At 36.7% G+C, this 26,193-nt stretch overlaps 1 protein-coding gene across 2 annotated transcripts in view; it reads right to left on the reverse strand.

The window, feature by feature from the left end:
• Nucleotides 1-25,593, reverse strand: part of LOC136032108 (transmembrane protein 199-like) — a 39,490-nt gene extending 13,897 nt beyond the window's left edge. The window contains exons 1-4 of one of the 2 annotated variants that reach the window (XM_065712268.1): nt 25,496-25,593; nt 23,062-23,144; nt 12,336-12,536; nt 5,051-5,394 (exon numbers count right to left, since the gene is read on the reverse strand). In XM_065712268.1, coding sequence (XP_065568340.1) covers nt 5,051-5,212 — 162 coding nt within the window. In that variant the 5' untranslated portion in view covers nt 5,213-5,394; nt 12,336-12,536; nt 23,062-23,144; nt 25,496-25,593. Of the gene's footprint in view, nt 1-5,050; nt 5,395-12,335; nt 12,537-23,061; nt 23,145-25,366; nt 25,385-25,495 lie in introns of those variants that run through there. The other variant, XM_065712269.1, reaches the window with a different exon arrangement.
• Nucleotides 25,594-26,193: the final 600 nt, after the last annotated feature.

Here is a 26,193-nt window from a genome sequence, read left to right on the forward strand (position 1 = left end):
TTGGTGTACTTAAAGAGGAACAAAATAAAGAGGAAAATGTTTAGTAAAAAATGCTAAAACTGGAAAATGGCTGATAACAATCTTTTTTTTTCTGATTCCAATACCGATTTTACTCTCCCAGCAATTACAATTAGGCTACAACAACAATACAACTCCCTGTATCACAGTCTTTGTTTCAGTTTGTCATCATGAATTAATTGATTAAAAAGAACCATTGGTTCTTTCCATGACGTTATGAATGATAACGAGTCCTTTACAGATCTAGTCGTTGATTCATTTTAGTAACTTCTTGTCATTCTAATAATACTGGTTGCACTACACTAAGATGATTTTTTTTTTTTTTTTTTTATGATTAAAATGACCACCATGAAACCTTTTTCTAAATGGAATCAACAGGCCAAATCGAATGACGCAAAGGATATAGCTGCCCTCTTATCATTTTTGGTTCGGAGGTTCAACACCATAAATCGCATTTTGCGCGTCTCAGTGTCACCTGACAGTCTCAAAGACAAAGGGTCCATTAGGAAATTTTTCCCAGCACCATATTTTCGAACAATAAGGAGAGGCTAGTGTAAAACAAAAAAACGTATAATCTCTCACTAATTGTTAAACAAAACGTTGTCAAATCAATGTACACACAGAATAATTAGAGTGCATCCCAGATAGATAGATAGACATCTACTTTATTTCGTGATTAAACCAAAAACAGGTATTTCACAGAAAAAACGCAAACATTACATAAAAAGTGGAAAAGAATACACACTATCGAAAACAAAACATAAGCACTAAATAAAAGACAAGTCTCTTCGTGCGGGATAAAAATCTGTTTACAATAGTCCGGACTCTATTATTTCTAATTAACAGTGATAGAGGAATTGGCCCATTTATTTCATACTCACTTAATTTGAACTCCCCTACCCACGTCCTTTCTCTCCCCAAATGCATTCGATCAAAATTTTTAGATAGTCATTTGTTCAATATAGCTCAGAGGTCAAAATACTTTGCCTTCAAGGTTGTCAACCCCCCCCCACAGCTTCTGGGGCAAGGGCTGTAAGATATGAAAGTTGATTATTGTTAAAATGTAAAAATTTTATGAAAGAGGTGGTCGTACAAACTTGGAGAGGGCTCATTTGATTGGATGAAGAAATTTCTTCCGCTCTTTTTAAGAGTCAAAAGTGATCGAAGGGCAACTACCTCCCCTAAACCACGCCATTTTCCCCCCAAATGCAACCGATCAAAATTTTTAAGAGAGCTATTTTGTTCAAAATAGTCCACAGACCGAAATAATAAGCCTCCAAGGTTGACAAAACTTCCACAGCCCCTGAGGCAAGGGCTATGAGTTATGCAAGTTGATCATTGTTAAGATGCAAAGTTTTTACGGAAGGGGTGGTCGCATAAAACCTGGAGGAGGGTTATTCGATTGGAAATCAGAAGTTCGAGTTCCGTTTCTGAGAATTGAAAATAATCGGAGAGCAACTATCCCCCCACACCCTTTTTCTCATGAATGCATACGATCAAATTTTTGAGATAGCCATTTTGTGCAAAATAGTCAAAAGGTCGCATAACTACGCCTCCGGGATTGACACCCCCACAGCCCTGATGCAGGGGGTTTAAGTTGTGAAAGTTGCCCATTATTAAAATATAAGGTCTTTTATCGAGAAAAGCCCCGGGCAAGGATATGGAGCCCCAGGGCAAGAATAGTAAATTACGCAATTTTTTAAAGTGTTTACATGCAGGGGAAGTTTCGTTTCTGGTGCATCCGTTTATGAAAAGTTTTGCAGTTTATAAGGTGTGCTAAAAGTGTTTGGAGGGCTGTCAGCGCCCTTTTATGCCCTCTTTAGCTGCCCTCTCATAATCATGCCTCTGGGAATGACAAGACCCTCCACAGCTTTCGAGAAGGATGCCGAATACAATCAAAGCTGGTTGTCAATAAGGAGTATCAGCAATATCTAAGGAACGGCCCCCTCCCCTCGACACTGATCAATTTTTTTAAAGTGATTTTGTTCGAAATAGGCAGAAGATCTAGTAACTATGCCTCCGGGGATGCAATGCCCCCAAAGCCTCATTGGCAAGGATTGTAAATTATAAATTTACCTTTATTTAATTGCTGGATTTGTCGTTCGAAAAAGGGGGAATGTTTGATTCTGATGATGTTCGTAAAGGTTATGTGCGAAATTCCGAGGAATACTGAGGGGCATGTTTAACTAAATAAAAAGATGCTTCAGTTTTTAGTTTTTAATATTTGCAATATCTCGATAACGGTTGAAGGTAATTAGTTTAAAATGTCAGGGCATGTTGGGGAGGAAGGATATTGAAAAATAATGGGAGGGCAGCCAGCCCCCCTGCCTAGCTCTTTTTAGCTGCAAAGGCTCCAAAGACATTTGACCGAAATTTCGGAATTGCTTTTGTTCATATATAAGGGGACAATTTTATCCTGAGTCTCCAAAAAGGCTAAGGGTATTATGGGAAAACCTCTTAAAATAGTGAGGGGGATGTCTCACAGAATCAAAACCCACTATAGGCAAGAGGGCTGTCAAAAATTTACAATGAATGTCAAAATCATGTTGAGAGGGAAGTTGAAAAAGGAATGGAGAGCAACTAGCCCCCTCTTTTTTTCCTTTTAGATGCTCCCCTTTACAAAGATAGAAATATTAAGAAAACATTTTATTCAAAATAGTCACAAGGTTTAATAGCTTTGCCACCCCGAGATGCCATGCTCCCACAGGCCCGGGGGCAAGAATTGTAGATTATCCAATTTGTATGTTTTTAGCATATAGGAGGAGGGGGAGTCATTGGGATGGGGGGAATATTTGATCCTGGGTGCGTCCAAAAAGACTAAGGGTATTGAGGTGAAATTTTGGGAGATTTTGAGGAGTATTTTGAGAAATCAAAAGACATTATCTACAACCAAGTTATCAAAAAGTCATATCTACAATTTTTTAGGAAAGGGTAGGGGCAATATCTTAGGAACTTGAAATTATGAAGGTCACAACTAATACTACTGCAGCTGCAAATGGGACTGGTTCAAATTGCAAGAGTGGCTACTTCTGATTGCGACAACCTACGACTGTGATTAAGGCTGCTTGCAACTGGTACTACATTTACTTGTGACTACTTTCAGACAAGGTCTGGGAAAATTGAACAAAATCAAAACACACTATGTCCATGCTGATTGTCAAAAGGGCGCATCAGCAATATCTCAGTTACGACTGAGGACATTAAGTTGAAACTTTTAAGTCATGTTGAATAGTGCTTGAGCCTTAAGGGAATGAATAGAAGGATTTTAAACTAAATCAAATGATACTATGTGCATCCATGTTAAAAATAGAGTGTATCTGCAAAATCCTAAGAGCGGCTAAGGGTCAGAATATTCAATCAAAAGCTACTACGTACATCTCGTACTAGGTTTTCAGAAGGGCATATCTGAAATATCCAAGGGACAGCTAATAACATTTAGTTGAAAATTTTACAGAATGTTGAGGTGTTCTTGAAATAAATCAAATGCTATGAATTAAAACTGTTAAATTAGACTTAAATATTTTAACTCTTAAGCCATAGACATGAAAAACTGGGCAAATATTCATTATATTCACCAAAACTGGCAATAAAAAACGAACAGAAATTAATTTAAAATACTTACCGTAAAAAGAAGTTTTTCAAAAGAAAAGTTAAGAGCCATATTAAACTTAACAAGAGCTAAGAGCTCATATGACACTTGTGACGAGGCAAGAAGAGCTAAGAGCCATAAACTCATATGGTATGAACACTAACAAAATTCTAAGAACCAATAGATTGATTTAAAAGGAAAATCAGAGGCTTAATACCGGTCAGGATTTAAAATAAGAACTCTGAGTCACGATGTCCTTCTAAATATCAAAATTCATTAAGATCCGATCACCCACTCGTAAGTTATAAATACCTCCTTTTTTCTAATTTTTCCTCTCCCTTTAGCCCCCCAGATGGTCGAATCTAGGAAAACGACTTTATCAAGTCAATTTGCGCAGCTCCCTGACACGCCTACCAATTTTCATCGTCCTAGCACGTCCAGAAGCACCAAATTCGCCAAATCACTGAGCCCCTCCCCCCAACTCCCCGAAAGAGAGCGAATCCAGTACGGTTACGTCAATCACGCATCAAGGACATTTGCTTATTCTAAACACCAAGCTTCATCCCGATTCCTCCACTCCAAGTGTTTTCCAAGATTTCCCCCTCCAACTCCCCCCAATGTCAAAAGATCTGGTCGGAATTTGAAATAACCTCTGAGACACGAATTCCTTCTAAATATCAAATTTCATTAAGATCTGATCACCTATTCGTACGATAAAAATACCCCAATTTTCACGTTTTCCAAGAATTCCGATTTCCCCCTCCAACTCCCCCAATGTCTTTACACGTTCAGAAGCACCAAACTCGCCAAAGCACTGAACCCCTCCCCCCAACTCCCTCAAAGAGAGCGAGTACAGTACGGTTACGGCAATCACACATCTACCACATCTGCTTATTCTATCCACCAAGCTTCATCCCGATTCCTCCTATCTAAGCGTTTTCCAAGATTTCCGATTTCCCCCTCCAACTCCCCCCAATGTCAACAGATCTGGTCGGGATTTGAAATAAGAGCTCTGAGACATGAATTCCTTCTAAATATCAAATTTCATTAAGATCTGGTCACCCGTTCGTAAGCTAAAAATACCTCATTTTTCCGAATTACCCCCACCCCAACTCCACCAAAGAGAGCGGATCCCGTCCAGTTACGTCAGTCACGTATCTTAGACCTGTTTTTATTCTTCCCATTCAGTTTCGACGATTTTCAGAAATAGCCCAAATAACCTAACCCAAACTCACCATTGGGAGGACCGCATAGGTTTTTTCAAGGGACAAGGAAGAAAGGGAGGAAATAAGCTCAACAAAAGAGCATAACACGCAAATTGAATTACATTATATACAAGAAGGTCATGGAAAATGCAAAACCAAGAAAAGTAGTAAGATGGAAGGATGGCTAGGACACGTCCATCTTATACATTCGAAAAGTTTAGCCTTTAAAAAATGATACCTGTGTTATTTTCTGTTTTATCCATTCAATGTCGTTTCTTTTCAAGTTTCCATTCTCTCCTCTCTTAACACTGAGAACTCTTTCTGGAAAATCGGCAGAGTCATCTAGATTTCGAATATACTCAATGAGCATCGCACCGGGCTTGATTTCAATGTGATTCATTGGAATGACGATGACTGTTGCTCTCTATGAAGTGACCTCTCTAAATTTTCGTAATATTCCCTTAATCGAACTTCTTCTTCTTTGAATTTGTTATCGATTGCAACGGAAAGGTCAGAGATATCTGCGAAAACTTGATTCAAATGCTTTTTCCGCTCAAGACGACATTTTTCTATCTTCTCACACTAAAAAAACGAAAAAGAAAAAGGCTTGTTTTATGCGGCCAAGAAATTTTCAAAAGAAACATTTGAAATTCCATTTCAAAAGAAGCAATTATAAACAAATGTCCTGTAATCGCGCAGTGGATTTAACCTTAGCTTGGTCTTGGTAATACGGGACCCAAAGATCGAATCACGCTGCAGGAATGCACTGCAGGGCCGACGCAGGGACCATAGTAGTCAAGAAGCGTCGTTAATTCTTAAATAAAAAATAATAATAATAAACATCAGGATACATCCTCGAGTAGCTTGTCTTGGTCTAACAAGTCCAGGATAAATACGTAATAAGTCCCCCTCATATGCGTTATAAATTTTCTCTTCGTCTTAAATTTGTGTCCGGTTTTTTTTATTTAATCAAGGAGGCACACTCGTGCCTCTATAAAGAGGCGAACCACGACAATGTGGTTCCAGTGGTCGCAGAGGGATGGGGAGGGATGCATTTCGTAGCCCAGGCTCCAACTAAGAAACCTGCCAAATTTCATCCCCCTCCGACTTTTCCTTCATGGGGAAAATCTGGCCGAAAGTTTCGACCCACCAACCCTAGCCCCCCTTTAACGTTGTCCGATCGGGCCACCATGCTATGGTATCAAAGCGACAGAAACTTTCTTGCTTCAAAACGAAATAAAATATTACACGCCTTTCTCAATTTAAAACAAAGTAAATATTCAAGAAGGTTCAAAAACTGCTCTTGACGATCATAACAATTGACCACCAGTGTAGACGCTACTTCTACATAGAATACAATTAGTTTTGTCTGTCAGCGGCAATAGTTATTTCATCTTTGCATCTTAATGAAAAAAAAAATTCTGTAAATATATCATGCTAAAACTGACAGTCCAGCACCTGAATGTGTATTCTTTTAAAGAATCTCTCTGTCATATGTCCCCAATTATCATATATAAACAACTCAAGTTGAGTTTTTTAATGTATGTCACTTTCAAGGAGGCACACTCGTGCCTCTATAAAGAGGCGAACCACGACAATGTTAAGCGATCTTCGGTTCCAGTGGTCGCAGAGGGATGGGGAGGGATGCATTTCGTAGCCCGAGCTCCAACTAAGAAACCTGCCAAGTTTCATCCCCCTCCGACTTTTCCTTCATGGGGAAAATCTGGCCGAAAGTTTCGACCCACCAACCCTAGCCCCCCTTTAACGTTGTCCGATGAATTCCTTTAACGTTGAAAGTTAAGGTCCCCTAGGGCCCAGGAGCTTATCCGCGAAATTTCAGCTCGATCCGATAACTCCTTCCCTGTTTTCCAGAAACCACGCATAGCCACTTAATCTTCATATTATTTTTTTTTCTGCCACGCCTACAGGTCACAGCCGACATCGGATCTGGGTGTACGAAGACTCATTCGACGCGGAATTCTCCGAGTAAGTGCCCTTGAAAGTTTCGTAGGAAAATCTTAACCCCCCGATTTTCTAGCTTAGAAAAACCCATTTCCCCATAAGAGCCCATGTTAATTTTTGAAATTCTTAAAAGTTATTTTTAACTGTTAGCTCAAGTTAACTGTTAGCTACCCGGTTAGCTCAGTCGGTAGAGCGTGGGACTTTTAATCCTAAGGTCAAGGGTTGAAGTCCCTTATCGGGCGGTTTTTTTTCACAAAATATGAAAAAAACTTCGTTTTCTTAAAGAGTTAAAGAGGCTGCGTCCCAAAGTCGAACCTTAAACCGTACAGGAATTAGGAGAGGCAGTCCTAATTCCTGTACGAGGAGTACAGGAATTATTAAATTACGTCCACCATGGATTGTAGAAAAACGTACAGAAATAATATGAAAAATACTTCGTTTTCTTAAAGAGTTAAAGAGGCTGCGTTCCAAAGTCGAACCTTAAAACGTACAGGATTTAGGAGAGGCAGTTGGGGGGCTGCCGCCCCCCAAACCCCCCGCTTTTAAAGACTCTTTTGTACAGGTTTTTTGTTTTGTTAATTAAAAGAGGGCCTTTCCGAAGCCAAGAGCGGGGGGTTAGGGGGGCAGCAGCCCCCCACAACAAAAAACCTGTACAAAAGAGTCTTTAAAAGCGGGGGGTTTGGGGGCGGCAGCCCCCAACTGCCTCTCCTAATTCCTGTACGTTTTAAGGTTCGACTTTGGGACGCAGCCTCTTTAATCTTTAAGAAAACGAAGTTTTTTTCATATTATTACCTTCAAAGGACGGACGTAAAACTAATCTACATAAAAATATAAAGTTTAAAAAATCATCAAAGAAAAGATATAAGAAAATCCAGAGATGTGGATATTCAATGAAAGATGTGGCTCTAAACTGATATTAAATAAAAAAAACTAGTTTTTTTAACTGAAAGTAAGGAGCGACATTAAAACTTAAAACGAACAGAAATTACTCCGTATATGAAATGGGTTGTCCCTCCGCAGTCCCTCGCTCTTTACGCTAAAGTTTGACTCTTTGCCACAATTCTACTTTTTAAAACAACTAAAAACTTTAGCGTAAAGAGCGTGGGACTGGGGAGGGGACAACCCATTTCATATACGGAGTAATTTCTGTTCGTTTTAAGTTTTAATGTCGCTCCTTACTTTCAGTTAAAAAAACTAGTTTTTTTATTTAATTTCTGAACGTTTTTGAATTAATGCATGTTTGATTTTGGCTCTCCGCACATAAATTATTGAAATGAAATTAGTAAATTAATTTTTTTTTTGGCTAAATGGCTTTCTCTTAGTTTTGATCAGACGATTTTGAGAAATAAGGGGTGGGGAAGGAGGCCTAGCTGCCCTCCAATTTTTCGGTTACTTAAAAAGGCTACTAGAACTTTTAATATTCAACGAACGTTTTTATTAGTAAAAAATATACGTAACTTAAGAATTAATTTACGTAACAAACTTTTATATTCTTATATTTTTATTATGTGTACGAGGGGGTTTGTACCCTCGTTAATACCTCGCTCTTTACACTAAATCGTAAGTTTTGTTCCAATTCTTTAAGAATGACCCCTGAATCAAATAGACCGTAGAATAAATAGTTGAAATCACTAAAAATATTTTAGCATAAAGAGCGAGGTATTTATCTCCTCCTAAATACCTCGCTCTTTATGCTAAAGTATTTTTAGAACCCTTCATATGCGTAATAATCTCTGTTTGTTTTAAATTTCAATGCTATTCCTTACTTTCATTTGAAAAAACGTTTTCATGTTTATTTTTTCATTGTTTTTTTTTTATAGTAATGCTAGAAAATCCTGCGCCCTTTTCATTGAATTTTTTCCCCCATGGCATATTTCTCCAAGGAAAGATCCTCCCACATAGCCCCCTCCCTCAACCCTACCCCCAAAACCAAAAAAATCCCCCTGAAAACGTCTGTACACTTCCCAAATAACCATTATTATATGTAAACACTGGTTGAAGTTTGTAACTTGCAACCCCTCCCCCAGGGACTGTGGGGGAGTAAGTCATCCCCAAAAACATAGTTATTAAGATTTTCGACTATGCCAAACAAAATGGCTATCTCAAAATTTTGATCCGTTGACTTTGGGAAAAAAATGAGCGTGGGAGGGGGCCTAGATACCCTCCAATTTTTTTGGTCACTTAAAAAGGGCACTAGAACTTTTCATTTCCGTTAGAATGAGCCCTCTTGCGACATTCTAGGACCACTTGGTCGATACGATGACCCCTGGGAAAAAAAAACAAACAAACAAAAAAACAAACAAATAAACACGCACCCGTGATTTGTCTTCTGGCAAAAAATGCAAAATTCCACATTTTTGTAGATAGGAGCTTGAAACTTCTACAGTAGGGTTCTCTGATACGCTGAATCTGATTGTGTCATTTTCGTTAAGATCCTACGACTTTTAGGGGGTGTTTCTCCTATTTTCCTAAATAAGGCAAATTTTCTCAGGCTCGTAACTTTTGATGGCTAAGACTAAACTTGATGGAACTTATATATTTAAAATCAGCATTAAAATGCGATTCTTTTGATGTAGCTCTTTATATCAAAATTCAATTTTTTAGAGTTTTGGTTACTATTGAGCCGGATCGCTCCTTACTACAGTTCGTTACCACGAACTGTTTGATACCTCTTCGAAATATATGAGTTTAATTTCAAATTTATTTTTACAAAAAGTTGTTCTAGGATCCATTTTGAGTAAGGTGCTTCAAATTAGTTTCCTCAGTATTTATGGTGTCTAGCTAATCCAACAAAAGCTTTATTGATATTGCGGCAGCAACAGGAAGATGATAGCATTGTAAGTAATACGCAGATCCAAGCTTAAAATTAATCTCAAAACGGAATTAATTATAAAAAGTATAACAAAAATAAATCTTAAAGTTAATGGAAATAAAAAGTGAAGTTGAAACTCAAAACAAAACTCATTATTATGCCTTCGAAGCCTTCTGAACATACATCAATTAAACTAGAACAAATAAAACTACCAGTGGTATTCCCATATGCTTGGAGGATACTGAGAGACTAGCGCTTTACTGAAGACTCAAAACTCCCGCATAACAAATAAGAATGTTTCACCTTTAGGTCTACTGTGAAATTTCCTTAAAATGCTTTATATTTCCGCTAGAAGCAAAATCCCTATTTAGTTTTGCAAAATTTAGTTTCAAGTTTCCAGTTTTTGCAAACATTACATAACACCTTAGGTGCTACATAGGTGCTACATGCTACGTTTTGTATTCATGTTAAATATAAATAAATCTAATCCAAATATTTTTACTAGTATAGGTAACGGTTCAATTAGCAGCAGAGACTTTACTAAGTCTCTGCTGCTAATGTAATCATGATAAAAAAGATCCGTTCAAGATGGGGAGGGGGATAATTCCCTAGTTAAGGGTTTTCAACGATGATGATTTCAAAATAATAATTTTTTGATTAGATCTAACATTGCGTTCGAAGGGTTTCAGGGTCTCAAACTTTCAGTTACTATGAGCCGTGGTTCACTCTTTACTAGGTTGCATTTACGGCTTCAACCATGATATTTATGTAATTTTAAGAAGACTCAAGCTTGGAACGTATCGACAAGACGCAACGACGATTTATGACGGCAATATTTAGTGAGACTACGGGCGTTCCATGGGATAATGCCGGATGCACACTGCCGTAAGTAGCCTAAGTTAAGTAGCACAAGTTACGAGCTTTTACTTGGGTTTCTTCACATTGAACTTTTCCCATTCATATTGAAACATTATTATTAAAAAAAATAATGTTTAGGATTAGGCAAAGATTTTCAACTTTTATTTGAGAAAATCAATGAAAAAAAATGTCACTCCAAGATTTTGAAAAATACACTTTGTCTACCCCCCCCCCACATTTTTACCAATTGATGCCCCTGTTTACAACAATAGTCTGTAATATTGCCTGATATGACACACCTTTCACCTTCAACAATTCGAAAAAACCAAACTACAAGTTAATGTTACAATTTGACAATGTACAGATCACTAGCACCTATAAATACATTTTTGCCATTAAATAAAGGTAGGCTAGTTTCGCCTAAAGTCCATTAAAATTCAAGGAGACATTAAAGGTCAATTTCTTCTTAGTTTTGCTACTTATTCTATCCTGAAACTTGACAACACCTTACCATAAATTGTTACAAAATGTTGCATTTACTGTTTTTATACAGCCTCTACTAGCAGCCGATAATAACTTTTAGTATCTTACTTTTAGCACATACTTTGGACTTGCTAAAGAAAATTTTGAAATTTAACTATTCTATAGACCTATTCCTAAAATAGTATCCACTAAACTACAAAAATTGACACATTAAAAGGCGACAATCCTAGAATTACTTAGTAGCCACGGAAAATTCCAGATGAACTACCTATCTTGGAATGTGTCCTTGCACTATTTGTTCTTCGGGTTGAACACATATGACCTATTCCAATAAAATAAATGATCATATTTTCAACTTATGCCATTTTTCAAGTACAGTTTATAATAAAATTCTCAAGTAATTATTACTAGGTTGATAAATATTCAACTTCTTAAGTAGCCTAAGTTACGTGAACTAAATGAAAGCACAATTTGTGTACAGTAAATTAAGTCTGTCTTCCATTGAAATTTGAACGAAACGAAAAACCTATGTGCATTCTGCGTAAGACCTTGGGGCTCCAGAGGCAAGTCTCGCTCTTCATACTAAGACCTTAATCGAAATAATTTCAAAATCTCATATCCTTATCCCCACTTTCCAGAATTCTCCAGCTTTGAATCTCTAATGACAGACACAAGCTTTATCCCAACATGAAGAGATCAACGAGCAAAAAACATGCTTATTAATACATGTCAAATCTTACATAAATGAACCTTTTTGGTCTTAAATGATCATGCTCTGAGATTTAAACCCCATAACCATTCTCAAGCACCAGAATGATCCTGACATCATGACTGCCTAAAAATGGGACCTGTAAGTACAATATCTTTACTTTTTAGGCCATAAAGGATTCAACAAAATAGTTTAAAAAACATTTGTAGCTGTTAACGCAATAATACAGGTGATCAGACGAAAAAGAAAATACATATACTCCTCAGCATAGAGTAATCAAGGCTTAGAGCTAAAACCAGTTTTAGATCATCTATCAGTTGGGTTCTAAGTTGGGCGAAAGATGACGAAACACAGCTGCATATAAAGCCAAACCCCCGAAGGTCGATCCGACTGAGCTCCCCCCAAAAAGCTTTCAAAAATTCAGTTTCACAAACACATTTTAGGCATCAAATTCTACTACCCCAAAATACATTCCTAACATCAAAGATCCCCCTAAACATCCCCAGATTACCTTCCTAAACATCAAAGAACTGTAAAACAATTATTTCATATATTGAGCTTTCACACATGTGGATAAGGAACAGAAAATCGGTTCTCTCCGACCAAACAGACGGCTCTTTAACTCTGGTACGTCCTAATCCAAACCAAGAATTTTTTTTTACATAAGATACTTCGATTTTGATATGCAAATCTACTTACGTTTCTCTGGGACAAAGAGGAAAATGGACAAAAATCAACAAAGTCTTCAGCAATTTCACAAGCCACTTCAAAACGTCCTCTTAGCTTAGGTAAATGCTCGTCCAATAAGATGGAGGATTTTGTTATATAGTAAAGGTTCGTGTCAACGACTATACCAAGGGATTTTAGTAGATTCTGCGTGTTTTTATCACTGTGGACGACCTTTAAATAAAGAAAAGAGCATGATACAAACTATACAGCCTAGAAGGCAAATAAATTTTTATCAACAAAGAAAATCTTCCATGCAATTCCGGAAATCTGTTCCTAATGGGACGAAAAAAGTTGGTTGGTGTACTTAAAGAGGAACAAAATAAAGAGGAAAATGTTTAGTAAAAAATGCTAAAACTGGAAAATGGCTGATAACAATCTTTTTTTTCTGATTCCAATACCGATTTTACTCTCCCAGCAATTACAATTAGGCTACAACAACAATACAACTCCCTGTATCACAGTCTTTGTTTCAGTTTGTCATCATGAAGTAATTGATTAAAAAGAACCATTGGTTCTTTCCATGACGTTATGAATGATAACGAGTCCTTTACAGATCTAGTCGTTGATTCATTTTAGTAACTTCTTGTCATTCTAATAATACTGGTTGCACTACACTAAGATGATTTTTTTTTTTTTTTTTTATGATTAAAATGACCACCATGAAACCTTTTTCTAAATGGAATCAACAGGCCAAATCGAATGACGCAAAGGATATAGCTGCCCTCTTATCATTTTTGGTTCGGAGGTTCAACACCATAAATCGCATTTTGCGCGTCTCAGTGTCACCTGACAGTCTCAAAGACAAAGGGTCCATTAGGAAATTTTTCCCAGCACCATATTTTCGAACAATAAGGAGAGGCTAGTGTAAAACAAAAAAACGTATAATCTCTCACTAATTGTTAAACAAAACGTTGTCAAATCAATGTACACACAGAATAATTAGAGTGCATCCCAGATAGATAGATAGACATCTACTTTATTTCGTGATTAAACCAAAAACAGGTATTTCACAGAAAAAACGCAAACATTACATAAAAAGTGGAAAAGAATACACACTATCGAAAACAAAACATAAGCACTAAATAAAAGACAAGTCTCTTCGTGCGGGATAAAAATCTGTTTACAATAGTCCGGACTCTATTATTTCTAATTAACAGTGATAGAGGAATTGGCCCATTTATTTCATACTCACTTAATTTGAACTCCATTACTATACGTGCTCTACAATAAACAGGGCAATCAAATAAAAGATAATAACATGTTTCCATTAGACCGCAAAATCACACTGGAGAGTCAGCTTTCCCAACCCTATTTAAAAAATGAAGTAATCTGCTATGCCCTACAATAAGCTGTGTTAATCTGCTATTTGGGTGGATTTTAGATGCAGAGATAAGGTCATCTTTATTTTTAAAAAAGCTAGCCGGCCATGTGCTAACAGAATTTTTAAACTCATCGAAACATTTTGCATACAAAAACTCATTTAAAGATTTACGGTCTATACATAAGGGCTGAGATGCACTAAAAAGGAAGGACCCAAAAAATTTTCAATAATTTGGTCGATATAATGGCTATGATGTCCCCGAACAGCTAATTCCATTCAAGGTAGGAGTCAAAACCCTCGGCCAATCTTGAGGTCGATCATTTTTCCGTATCTTAACATACTTAATTCCAATGCTCTGAAATCCATTGGAAGCACTCCTGCGAGAGCGATTACCACATGCATTTGAGCTGTGTTAAAAGATTTAGAGATTATGATCATAGAAGATCTTTGCGCCGACCGTAACATTCATGTCATGGTCAGTCCATAATAATTTTCTATCAAAATAACACCCAAATATTTAACGTTATTTTTAACAGGTATCTTAATTTCATCATACATTAGCTATACAGTCGGAAACTGATGCTTCCTTGAGAATAAAATTGTTTCTGTCTTGGATTTGTCAAGCATAAGCTAATTATCTACTGACCAAATTTGGAAATGCAAAAATTCCCTTGATGACAAGGATTCTAAAGTTGCTATTTTACTTGATGTGATAATCGTACAAACATCATCAGCGTATGCCTCAATCTTTACATTAGGAATACTTAGTACTATAAGATCATTTATATTAATCGACCATAACAAGGAGGATAATATTCCACCTTGAGGACATGATCGCTCTACAATGAACGAATATTCACCCTTACGCGTAACAACTGTATTTGAAAAGTAACTATAAATTAAATTTAAAAGCCCATCAGGATACGATTTAAGCTTTAACTTTTTCAGTATTCCAGGGTGCCACGCGGCATCAAATGTGCCTTTAAATAAAAAAATATGCAGAACGTAAAGATTCTTTTCTGCATGTTTTTCTCCACCGTGGTAACAATACTATCAATTGCATCAATAGTTCTTTTCCAACTACAGGGGCAAAAGCCAACTATTTTCAGTGCTAACCACAATCATTCTATTCGCAAAGGCACACTCATATATTTTACCAAGATTTGAGAGTAGGCTAATCGGACGATATGAAGCTGGATTGCAGTCATTATTTTTACCATTTCTTTTAAACCATTATATTTACCTTTTTCCAACTTATCAGAAAATATGAAATTTTTAGGCAACTATTCACTAACTTTACCAAACTAGGAGCAAGGACATTGATGTTTTTAATTAGTGCAAAATTTAGAGTTCCATCTGGGCCTGGGGCCTTCGATGGCTTTGAACCTTTAATTATTTATTTTATTTTATTCGAGGAGACTTCAGTAACACCTGATGTGCTATTAATTGCAAATCTGTAAGTTCTGCTCTAACTTCGCCATGGTCATTACTATCAGCTGAATGATCATCTTTTAAAAAGAACCTATTTAGCAATACCTCCCCGGCCTCTGTCACGAAGTTGGTCTTACTGCCGTCATCTTTTGGTATGTGTAGTGGCTGAACAAAGGCATTTTTATTTTTACAAATTTTTTTGGATTGTATTCCATGGATCCAAATTCAGTTTACCTGCACAGAATTTATTCCAGTCACTCTTTGTAGCATTTAACATACCCAGTTTATGTTTCTTTTTTGTATTCTTTAAATTAACCTCATTTTCGAGAGAATTACAGGATTTAAATATTCGTAGCAATCGTCTATACCCTTTTCTAAGGTCCAACAATTACGAAGTCCACTACCGTGAATACTTTTTGGGAGAGCCATGACTCACTGGAGTTGACTCATTGGTAGCTTTTTGTATTAATACTGTTAAAGCATCTACAGATTTATCTATTTCTTCAGCATCCGTAGTAGGGAGGAAATATAAACTATCTATTTCATTTAAAATAGCCTTGCTAAAAACATTACAGATAGTTTTTCTGTAACTATACTTGACGTTATTACAATATCCGCCTCAAAAACTAGGTTAAACTTGATATACAAGTGATCAGATAAGGATGGGGGGTGGGTCATTTCTCACTTCCCAGCTGTCAAGAAATTTTAGCAAATTAAAACCAACTGCTGTGACATCGGAGCTAGAATATGAAAATTCATAAGTTGGCATATCTGGGTCATTCAGTACTACTAATGATTTCCTGGCAACAAAATCCTCAATGGATTTACCTTTCAAATCAAAAGAAATTTTATTAAGCCAGAGTAAGCTCTTGGCATTAAAATCTGCCCCAAAAACATAATTTGAATAATTTCTAAGAGTATCTATACTTGCTAAATAACTATCTACTGATCATAAGGATGGAGGGCAATACATGGATGAAACTAGAGTTTAAGATAAACAGACACTGCAACACATTCATTGGTCGAGACTTCGTAGTGTGTATCACATTTTAGGGATTTAAGGACAAGTATAGCAGCACTATCAAATCTTTTCTCAAACGATGTCTTTGAGAAGATATTAAATAAAAAAAAAAAGTTTTTTTTAGCTGCAAGTAAGGAGTGACATTAAAACTTAAAACAAACAGAAGTTATTCCGTATATCAAAGGGGTTCTCCGCAACGCCCCCGCTCTTTACGCTAAAGTTTGACTCTTTGTCACAACTCTAAGAGAGAGGCGTTGCGGAGGGGAGAGCCCCTTTCATTTACGGAATAATTTCTATTCATTTTAAGTTTTAATGTCGCTCCTTACTTGCAGTTAAAAAAAACTTGTTTTTTATTTAATTTATAATTACTTGTTTTTGAATTAATGCATGTTTTGATTTTGGCTCATCGCACATGAATAATTAAAACGAAACTGGCATATTTTTTTTTTTTTTTGGCTAAATGACTTTCTCATAGTTTTGACCGGATAATTTTGATAAAAAAAAGGGGTGGGGGAGGAGGCCTAGTTGTCCTCCAATTTTTGGTTACTTAAAAATCCAACTACATATTTTTATTTTTTGTACGAACGTTTTTGTTAGTAATAAACATATGTACCTTACCAATTAAAATGACCCCTGAATCACAAAGGCCGTAGAATAAATAGTTGAAATTACTAAAAATACTTTAGCGTAAAGATCAAGGTATTGTGGAGGAGACAAACCCCCTTATATACGTAATATTTTATATTCGTTTTAAGTTTTACTGCTACTCATTACTCCCAGGTAAAAAAAAAAGTTTATTAATTTTCTCATTTTTTTAACTAAAGCTAGAAAATCCTGCGCCCCCTTCATGGAAATTCTCTTCCCTCATTATAAATTCCTCCATAGAAAGATCCTCCTACGTAACCCCCTCTCCCAACCCACCTCCCCCCAACGCTAAAAAAATCCCCCTGAAAACGTCTATACATTTCATAATAACCATTACCATATGTAAACAATGGTCAACGTTCGTAACTTGCAGCCCCTCCCCCAGGGACTGCGGGGGATTAAGTCGTCCCCAGAGACATAATTATTAGGTTTTCGACTAGGTTGAACAGAATGGCTATCTCAAAATTTTGATCCGGTGCCTTTGGGGGGAAATGTGCGTGGGAGGGGGCCTAGGTGTCCTCCAATTTTTTGATCACTTAAAAACATGCATCCGTGATCTGTCTTCGGGCAAAAAAATACAAAATTCCACATTTTTGTAGATAGGAGTTTGAAATCTCTACAGTTGGGTTCTCTGATACGCTTAATCTGATGGTGTAATTTTCGTTAAGATACTATCACTTTTAGGGGGTGTTCCCCCTATTTTCCAAAATAAGCAAATTTTCTCAGGTTCGTAACTTTTGATGGGTAAGACTAAACTTGATGAAACTTATATATTTAAAATCAGCATTGAAATTCGAATCTTTTGATGTAGCTATTGGTATCACAATTCCGTTTTTTAGAGTTTCGGTTACTATTGAGCCGGGACGCTCCTTACTACAGCTCGTTACCACGAACTGTTTGATTGTACTTATTCGGTACACATGAAAGTTTACCAGATTTATTTTTATAAGACTCTTGGATAAGCAGGACATAAGTCGACCAGTGTTTTTTTTTAGTTGTGTCGCTGCAGCATAACGATGTTGTAGGTTAATTTGTAGAAACTATACGTATTCTTGTTCGTATTTACATGAGACCTATTCTGCATTCATGATACATAATCAATATTTTTTCAATTGTTGGGTTATTTCTCTGGCTGTTGGTTATTTTCTGTAGTCGTATGATGGATGTGGCTCACAATTACACGAATCTACACTATCGCTTATTACACGAACTTCAACATGGGCGAAAAACTGAAAGATTTGGTACATTCATTGTAGTCATCGTTGCCCATACACCAAGAGCAGGTTAAATCAACCTTACACTGATTAACACTGACTAACATTTTAGTCAGCAACATTAATTGACAATATTTTTTCATCGCTACACTCCATTAAGAATGAAGTGCTGTTTTCTGATACTTCCGACCAATTGCCAGTTTTAGCCCTGTTTCGAATCCTCTAAAATCCACAAAGATTAGTCCCCAGGATAAACCGAGATTCTGTTGCTCACCAGTGAAGCTGGATATATTGAAAGAAGATCTTGGTACATATTCATGGGAATTTTCTTTGCCAGAAAATATTAGTTTAGGCAATTATAACGACATATTTGGCCAGTTTTATGATACTGTTAAGAAGAAATTCACGCCTTATTGTCTAAAAGCTCCTTTAAAAAATCCTCGATCAAAAAGATCAAACCCTGTAGCTCACCGGTTAACATCCGGAGTCCTAAAGTCAATAAAAAAGAAGCAGAACCTTTGGAAAGTTTACAAAACAAGACCAAATACTGCTAAGTTAGATGCATTTAAGTTGTACCGCAATATGCTGAAATCAATTATTCGCAGAGCTAAATGTATATTTTACAAAAAGATTTGTAGATTGCGGTAAAAAATATAAAAAAGACGTGGAACGTGATTAAGGAAGTTAGTCGGCCGTCCATGAAACCAAAAGGTCTCCCTAAGTCTCTCATTGTAGACAATCAACTTGTCACAGAAAAAGGCCAAATACGACATCATATTAACAAATTCTTTGCGGAGATAGGGAAAAAACTGCTAATAGTGTTTCTTATTCCTCTGTGTCACGGTCTTGGAAGCAGTTCTTAGGTCCCTCGTGCTTGAAATCAATGGTTCTTAAGGAGGTTACGGTGCAGGAAATTAGAAATATTGTTTTGTCTTTAAGGAATTCTTCAGGAAGTTTTGACCAAATTTCTGCTAAAGAAATTAAAACATATCCTTCCATCGATTAGCACCCCAATTTACCATTTGATTAATAGGTCATTTCAACTAGGAGTATTTACCCCAGCGTCTTAAATTGGCACGTGTGATAGCTCTCTTTGAAGGAGGTGACCGTGAGGATCTTGGGAACTACAGGCCGATCTCTCTTTTGTCAGTGTTCTCTAAGATATTTGAAAGGGCAATGCTCAAACGTCTGTTGAGAATTCTTGAAGCTCATTTTTTTTCCATCAGCATCAGTTTGGATTTCGCGCAAAGTATTCTGCAGAGCATGCTTGTAATAGACTTCTTCAGCTTATACGACGATCTTTGGATTCTAATCTTATTCCTGCAGCCATTTTTCTTGATGTAAAGAAAGTTTTTGACAGCCTAACACACCAGATCCTCATTGGTAAACTTTCTCATCTTGGTGTGCGTGGGGAAGCATTGTCTTGGTTCTCGTCATGCCTAACTGACAGATCTATCGCCGCGGAAGTTACAGACGAAAAAATTCCAATTGAAACGGAGTACCCTAAGGTCCTATTCTTGGACCAACCCACTTCCTCATCTATGTGAACGATCTCTACCGACTTCTCAACACCCCAATTAACAATGTTTGCTGTGGATTGCGTCACAAATCTTACTCTCAGACTACGTTGGTGTTCACATCTGATAGTCGAGAAGAATTGATAGCATTTGCAGATGACACTACTTTAGGTGCTGCAGCTCTGGATGAATCATCCCTTATTCTAAAGCTTCAAGCAATGACTAAGAAGATGCTCTTTTGGTTTGACATAAATCAACTAGCTTTAAATGTCAAAAAGTCGTACCTTCTTATTTTTTCTCGTAAAGGTGTGAGCTGCCCCACAATTACTGAGCTTCCTACACCAAGAGGTTCCGTAAGTCGTCCCCCGGATTGATATGTGCGATTCCTGGGAGTTTTTTTGGATGAAAATTTATTGTTTAAGTGGCATGTTCAAAAAATAAGAGTGAAAATTTCACGTGGACTTGGGATCACCGGGAAATTAAAGCGTTTATTTCCATTCCCTATCCTCCGTCTTTTATACTTCTCTCTCATTTACACCTATATATGTTACTGTTCGTCTGGGTGGATGTCCACATTTCCCTCGGTATTTGCTCCTAATCACCATCTTTATGAGAAAGCGGCGAGAATTCTCCAGTTGGCTACACACTCCTGTTGACCTCCTTAAGATTAAAGATATTTATGTTTTATCTCTATCTTTGTTGGCATATCAATATTTCCAGGGAGATCTCCCATGTTGTTTTTCGGGACTACTCAAACTAGTAGGGAAAGTAAATTTGTATATAGTTCGAAACTGGGAGGATGTGATGATTCCAGCTACTCCCTCCGTTCGTTCAGACTTCGGTCTGGCCGTGACTGTGGGGCGTGCTTGGAACTTGGTTCCCGCTGAGATTCGGCAGTCACGAACACTTGGCTCCTTTAATAGACAGATGAAAAGTTTCTTATTGAATGCCTCTTATGCGTTATTTTTTTTTTTGGGGGGGGGGGGGGTGTTGTTTTGTTGGCGTTGGATCCTCGATGACGCAGACAATTTTAATTTGTATTTTATTGTCGGGTAATGTGAGGGCCGCTGTTTCGTGGGAACTGCCGGTGAGTTGATTTCTTTTCCTTATAGATTTATATTTAGATGTTGGTTAGTATGCTAATGCCAAGTTTTATCATTCTTTATTTATTGTATGCCGTTTCCCAAATAACGGGCCATTGAGCCCTTTGGGATATTGTTTTTGTTATTTTATGAAAATAAATAGAACTTGTATCATATAAAGGTTAGTGTAATCCTCGCAGTGTAGGCGTAAAAATCCAAAATTGAGGCCTCTTCTTTTTAAAATTTCTCCTCTGATTTTTGGGCTCATTTCTAATATAACGCAGCAACTTTTTCCTTTTTCAATAATAGTCACCACTTCCAAGGTTTTTCCAGCAATATCTGGATTACTGTGTTCTATAAATTCTTTGCACCCTGATTTATTTTTGATAATAGTAGCACCGTTCACAAGCATTCTTAGCGTGCGCTTTTTTAATTCCCTTGAATTATATTTTAGTGCTAGTGAATTTTTGTTGAAAGCAGAAAAAGCATTGTTTAAATCTTGGTTTGAGTTAAATTCAACAATGATTTTACCTTGTCGCCCTTGTTTGACATTTTTAGCAGAAAATTTGGTGGAATCGTTTCTGCTTATTTTACTAATGTCACGCACCATTTTTGCCGGAGGTCCTCTTTTTTTATGATCTTTTGCTTCATTACTGCTAGGCTCAAGAATAATACTAAGGGTTTCAGGACCTTTAACAACACTAGAGTACTATCTGCAATTTTCAAGAGAGGATGTGCATCCTGTCTCCACAAAGATTTCAGTCAAAGCAGTTAGCATAACAGAAAAGTTCAAAATCTGTCAAATTATTCAACGATACTTGTTTTGAGCAGATTTTTAATGTTTCCAAGCAGGTATACGAGAACATTTTTAAGAACTGCCCTTTTCTGAGCTTTAAAAAGAAAATTCTGCTATTTCAATAAAAGAATAATAATAACAAAAATCTAATGACGTTTCATCCAATCCGAATATCTCTGGCACAGAACAGGAGAAGTTCAATTGTTTTTATGATTGCCAGAAAAGTAGTAGTCGGCTTTTAGTTTCCTGTCGTTCATTCGGATCTCTTATCACAGCTATGCAAGTTATGGCAAGACCGCCCAATAAGCTCTTCATAGCTTGGCCGCACAAACTAAGAAAGAAAAACTTGTAACGGACGAGATAGGGTGATGATCCGTTAAGGTTTCGAAAGGCCTTAAAAAGGGCAATAGAACTAGAGATTCTCGTTCCAATGAAACTTCCCGCGAAATTGTCTGACCTCTGATTCGACTTGATCATCCTTGGTGAAAAAAAGCAATATGTAAACCTTCCAGAGCTCGATTGCACATTTTTTTCAAAATCGGTTTTTAGGGAGCGTTTCTTTCTTTTTTTTAATAATAGAAATTTGGTTATTCTAATAAATTTGAGTAGGTAGGTCAAAAAGTAATATATCTTACATATTTGGAAACTGGCAAATCTGGGGGGCCCTACCCCTAAGATATTACCTGGCACCCTCTTTCCCTGTTTTTTTTCTTTTTTCACTCTTTAAAAAAAAAAATCTGTCAGTTATTGGCAGCTTTGTCACATTGCCTCCCCCCAAGATTTTACTCATTGGCACCCTTGTCTCATTCCCCCTTCAAGCTTTTGCTCTAGATCCACCCCTGTATTTGGAGCCATTATAAAATGGAAATCCATTTGACGTTAAATTGTTTCTAAACTCTTGTTTTCTGGAGTTACGGTTACTGTTGCTGGGGGTTGTCCTTTACTGACTGTTAGTTACTACAAACTATTTGATCAGCTCATTACATTGAGCTGTTTGAATTTTTGTTCCAAACTTAGGGTCACTTTTTCACTTTCATTGGAAAAAAAAAACTTGTTTCCCATAGTTAATTGCATATTAAACACTCATACTAAATACCATATTCACAAATGGCGTTTGATTTCTAAGAAAATTCATATTATAGGGTCTTTGAGCTTTTTGGTTAAAAAAGTGATGTTAAGATTGCACTGCATAAGCCCAGAATCAAAATATACAAAGTAAATGCTTCACAAACGAACATTTTTTCCCATCAAATGTGGTATTTGAGGCTTCTGAGCTTTTTGATTGCAAATCTGGGCCTGCTGCTGCCAATACTTATCAACGTGCCCACTAACAAGTATATTCTTTTACCAATATTTCACAGCTAAATATTTAAGAAATCGTTTATGTTATCCTTACTATTCGGTCAACTGGCCCTGGGAAATATGTACCTTATACTTGGATAGAGATGGTATAATTTCAAAACAAAACGATGATGCTTTTCGAACACAAATATACATCAAATAGCCTATAAAGTTTCAGTACCTACAAACTTTAAGTAAGTGAGTTCTTGATTTATATTTGCTATTAGCTTTCCAATCAAGCATTCTCGTCTATCCAGATCACTGTTCGGAGAATAACAGTAATTGATCTGTAGAAATAAAAGTATACGTAAAAAAAATTTATACTTGCCTCCAGTTCCTTAGCAGTAGTTACTTGCAATCTTTTCAAAGAGCCTGAACGATCAATTAGCTTTAAAACAGCTTTTGTTACATCTAAAAAGGAGAAATACAGATTATTTTTCATTTCAAGGTTTTATATCTTGAATAAGTTGTATTTAGAATCTACAAAGGAAAATGAGCATAAGAAGATCTTGAAGAACCTTGACTTTTACCCAAAGGCTCAAATGTTTTCATTTCAACTTCTAAGTGCTTAAAACTTTTATAGGAACGAAATTTTAAGCATTTTCGCTTCAAAAATCATGCCAACCTCTTTTCCTTGTAGATTCAATGATTATACATTCTTGTAAAATTCCCTCAGGAGGGAATGTTTGCTCAAAAAAATTAGGATTGTTTAATTATTGAATAAACTGGAATGTTTAATTATACCAGGTACATATATGTATATTTTCAGTCTTCTTAAGAGGAGGCAGGTACCTAAAAAATGCTGAATTCAGCCTTCTCTCTCAATAAAACTAATTGACTTTTAGCACCTCAACATGGCTTTAACAAGATTCCAAGATTGCTTACACACATATCCTGCACATATGCTATGGGAAAGTTTAAGGAAGGTAGGAAACATTCAAATACTTTTTGCCCTATTTAAAAAAAAAATTCATGTTGACTTCATTAGTTTCATCACCAAATTTAGATCTTCTAGTAATACAACACTACTACTGCTACTACTACTACCACCACTACTAAGATACTAGTACTATTAAAGCCAAGGGTTGACAATGAGAAATTTGAATAAAATCAAAACACACTATGTCCATGCAGATTATCAAAGGGGTATATATCAGGAACTTTCATGGAATGCTCAAAGGGAAACATCAATTGGCCAAAAGACAATATGTGCATGCTACTACTAATACTACAGCCACAACTACTCCAAGTACTACTTCTATTGTACCTACTACCAAAGCTAAGAGTATTAAAATGAATATTTCAGGAAGTGCAGATGGGGAACCTCAACTAAATTAAAACACACTATGAACATACAGGTTATCTAAAGAGCATACTGGCAATGACATAGCAATGGCTAGTTGTATTAATTTGAAACTCCTAGGGCTTGATGAGGGGGGATATTCAAGTGAACAAAAGGCAATATGTTAATATTAGTGCTGCTACTAGCACTAGTGGTATTACTGTTAATACTTCTACTAGTCCAACAACTAGTACTCCTAGTACTACCACTGTGACTGCTATTACAACTACGGGTAAGTGTATGAAGGTGAAATTTTCAGGGAATATTGAAGGGGGAAGATGAATTGAGTCACAACATGCCATTTGCATGCAGGCTGTCAAGAGGGTGTGTCAGCATTACCCAAGGAACAGCTTGGCGTGTACAGTTGAAACTAACAGGGCTTGTTGTGGGAGGTGTGTGTGTGTGGGGGGGGGGGTTACTACTAGTGCTGCTACTAAAGCTAAGGATACTACTAGTATTTCCACTGATACTGCTAATACAACAGGTACCAGTACCACTACTGCTACTAAAGTTAAGGGTATTAAGGCAAAAATTTTGGGAAATGTTGAAAGGGTTTTGAAAACCAAAACATACCAGCTGCATAAAGTTTGTCAAGAGGCCTTATCAGGAATGCCTCAAGAACAGTTTATAGTATTAAGTTGAAATTTTCAGCATGTGTTGAGAGGGATGTTGAAAATAACTTAAGGTGCTATGTGCATATTGCTACTAATACCACTACTACTACTATAACTATTGCTACCACTGATGCTAAGTGGTAGTGGTAACAAACCAAAAGACACTGTATGGACACTACTAATACTACTACTATGATTGCTGCAACTAAGGATAATATGGGTATTAAGGTGAAAATTTTAAGGAACATTCTGGAGGACTTTAAGTTAAACAAAAAAACTATAAGCATACAGGTTTTCAAAGGGACATGAAATATTTTGGTTGTTTACAAGAGCTCAAAAAGGGCTTAAATTTGAGTTTGCAGTAGAAGCAATTATTATATTCATAAAGAGCTTAAAAAAAGGCATTGAGTGGTATGCTCACTTCATTTATAAGTCAAAAAAATGAACAACAAAAAATTTACCAACTATGTTTCCTTCCCAATAGCCACTGTTCTAGGCTTACACCTAGCCTATAGGCCTGTTTGTCTGTCAGGGGGTGGGGTGATTATAATTCAAATGATTAATATATTCGGAAAGAAAGTAATGGGACAAATCATTTAACATCTGTCTAAAACTAGCTAAGTAATGTGTAATGCTCAATAGCTTAGGCTAACCTATTTACTGCTGCAGAATCTTACCCTATTCTTAGCCATTACAGTCTTACCCCTTACTTAACTAGGAATATCTTAAGCTAAAATATATTTTCGACCATTCACTGGCCTATAGAGTTCTTTAAAAGCAGTGAAAATGGGAGTTTGTACTCTTACTATCTAAGTCCCTATCCGTGTGAGTGGACATTTAAAATTCATGCTGAAATCTAGCCAAAACTACAGAAACGAAAAATGCAATCTGTGCTCTAGTTTCGTAAAACAAGAGCTAAGAGCTCATATGGCACTTGTGATGAGGCGAGAAGAGCTAAGAGCCAAGAGATCATATGGTATGAGCTCTAACAAAAATTCTATGAATCAATAGATTGATTTAAAAAGGAAAATAAGAGGCTTAATGCCGGTCCAGATTTAAAATAAGAGCTCTGAGTCACAAAGTCCTTCTAAATATCAAAAATATTAAAATCCGATCACCCACTCGTAAGTTATAAATACCTAATTTTTTCTAATTTTTCCTCTCCCTTTTGCCCCCCAGATGGTCGAATCTGGGGAAAACGACTTTATCAAGTCAAATTGTGCAGCTCCCTGACACGCCAACCAATTTTCATCGCCCTAGCACGTCCAGAAGCACCAAACTCGCCAAATCACTGAACCCCTCCCCCCAAACTCCCCAAAGAGAGCGAATCCAGTACGATTCTGTCAATCACGTATCAAGGACATTTGTTTATTCTATCCACCAAGCTTCATCCCGATTCCTACACTCCAAGTGTTTTTCCAAGGTTTCCCCCTCCAAATCCCCACAATGTCAAAAGATCTGGTCGTGATTGAAATAGAGCTCTGAGACATGAATTCCTTCTAAA

The sequence above is a fragment of the Artemia franciscana genome, chromosome 10 (genome assembly GCF_032884065.1).
Source record: "Artemia franciscana chromosome 10, ASM3288406v1, whole genome shotgun sequence".
Classification (NCBI taxonomy): Eukaryota; Metazoa; Arthropoda; class Branchiopoda; order Anostraca; family Artemiidae; genus Artemia; species Artemia franciscana.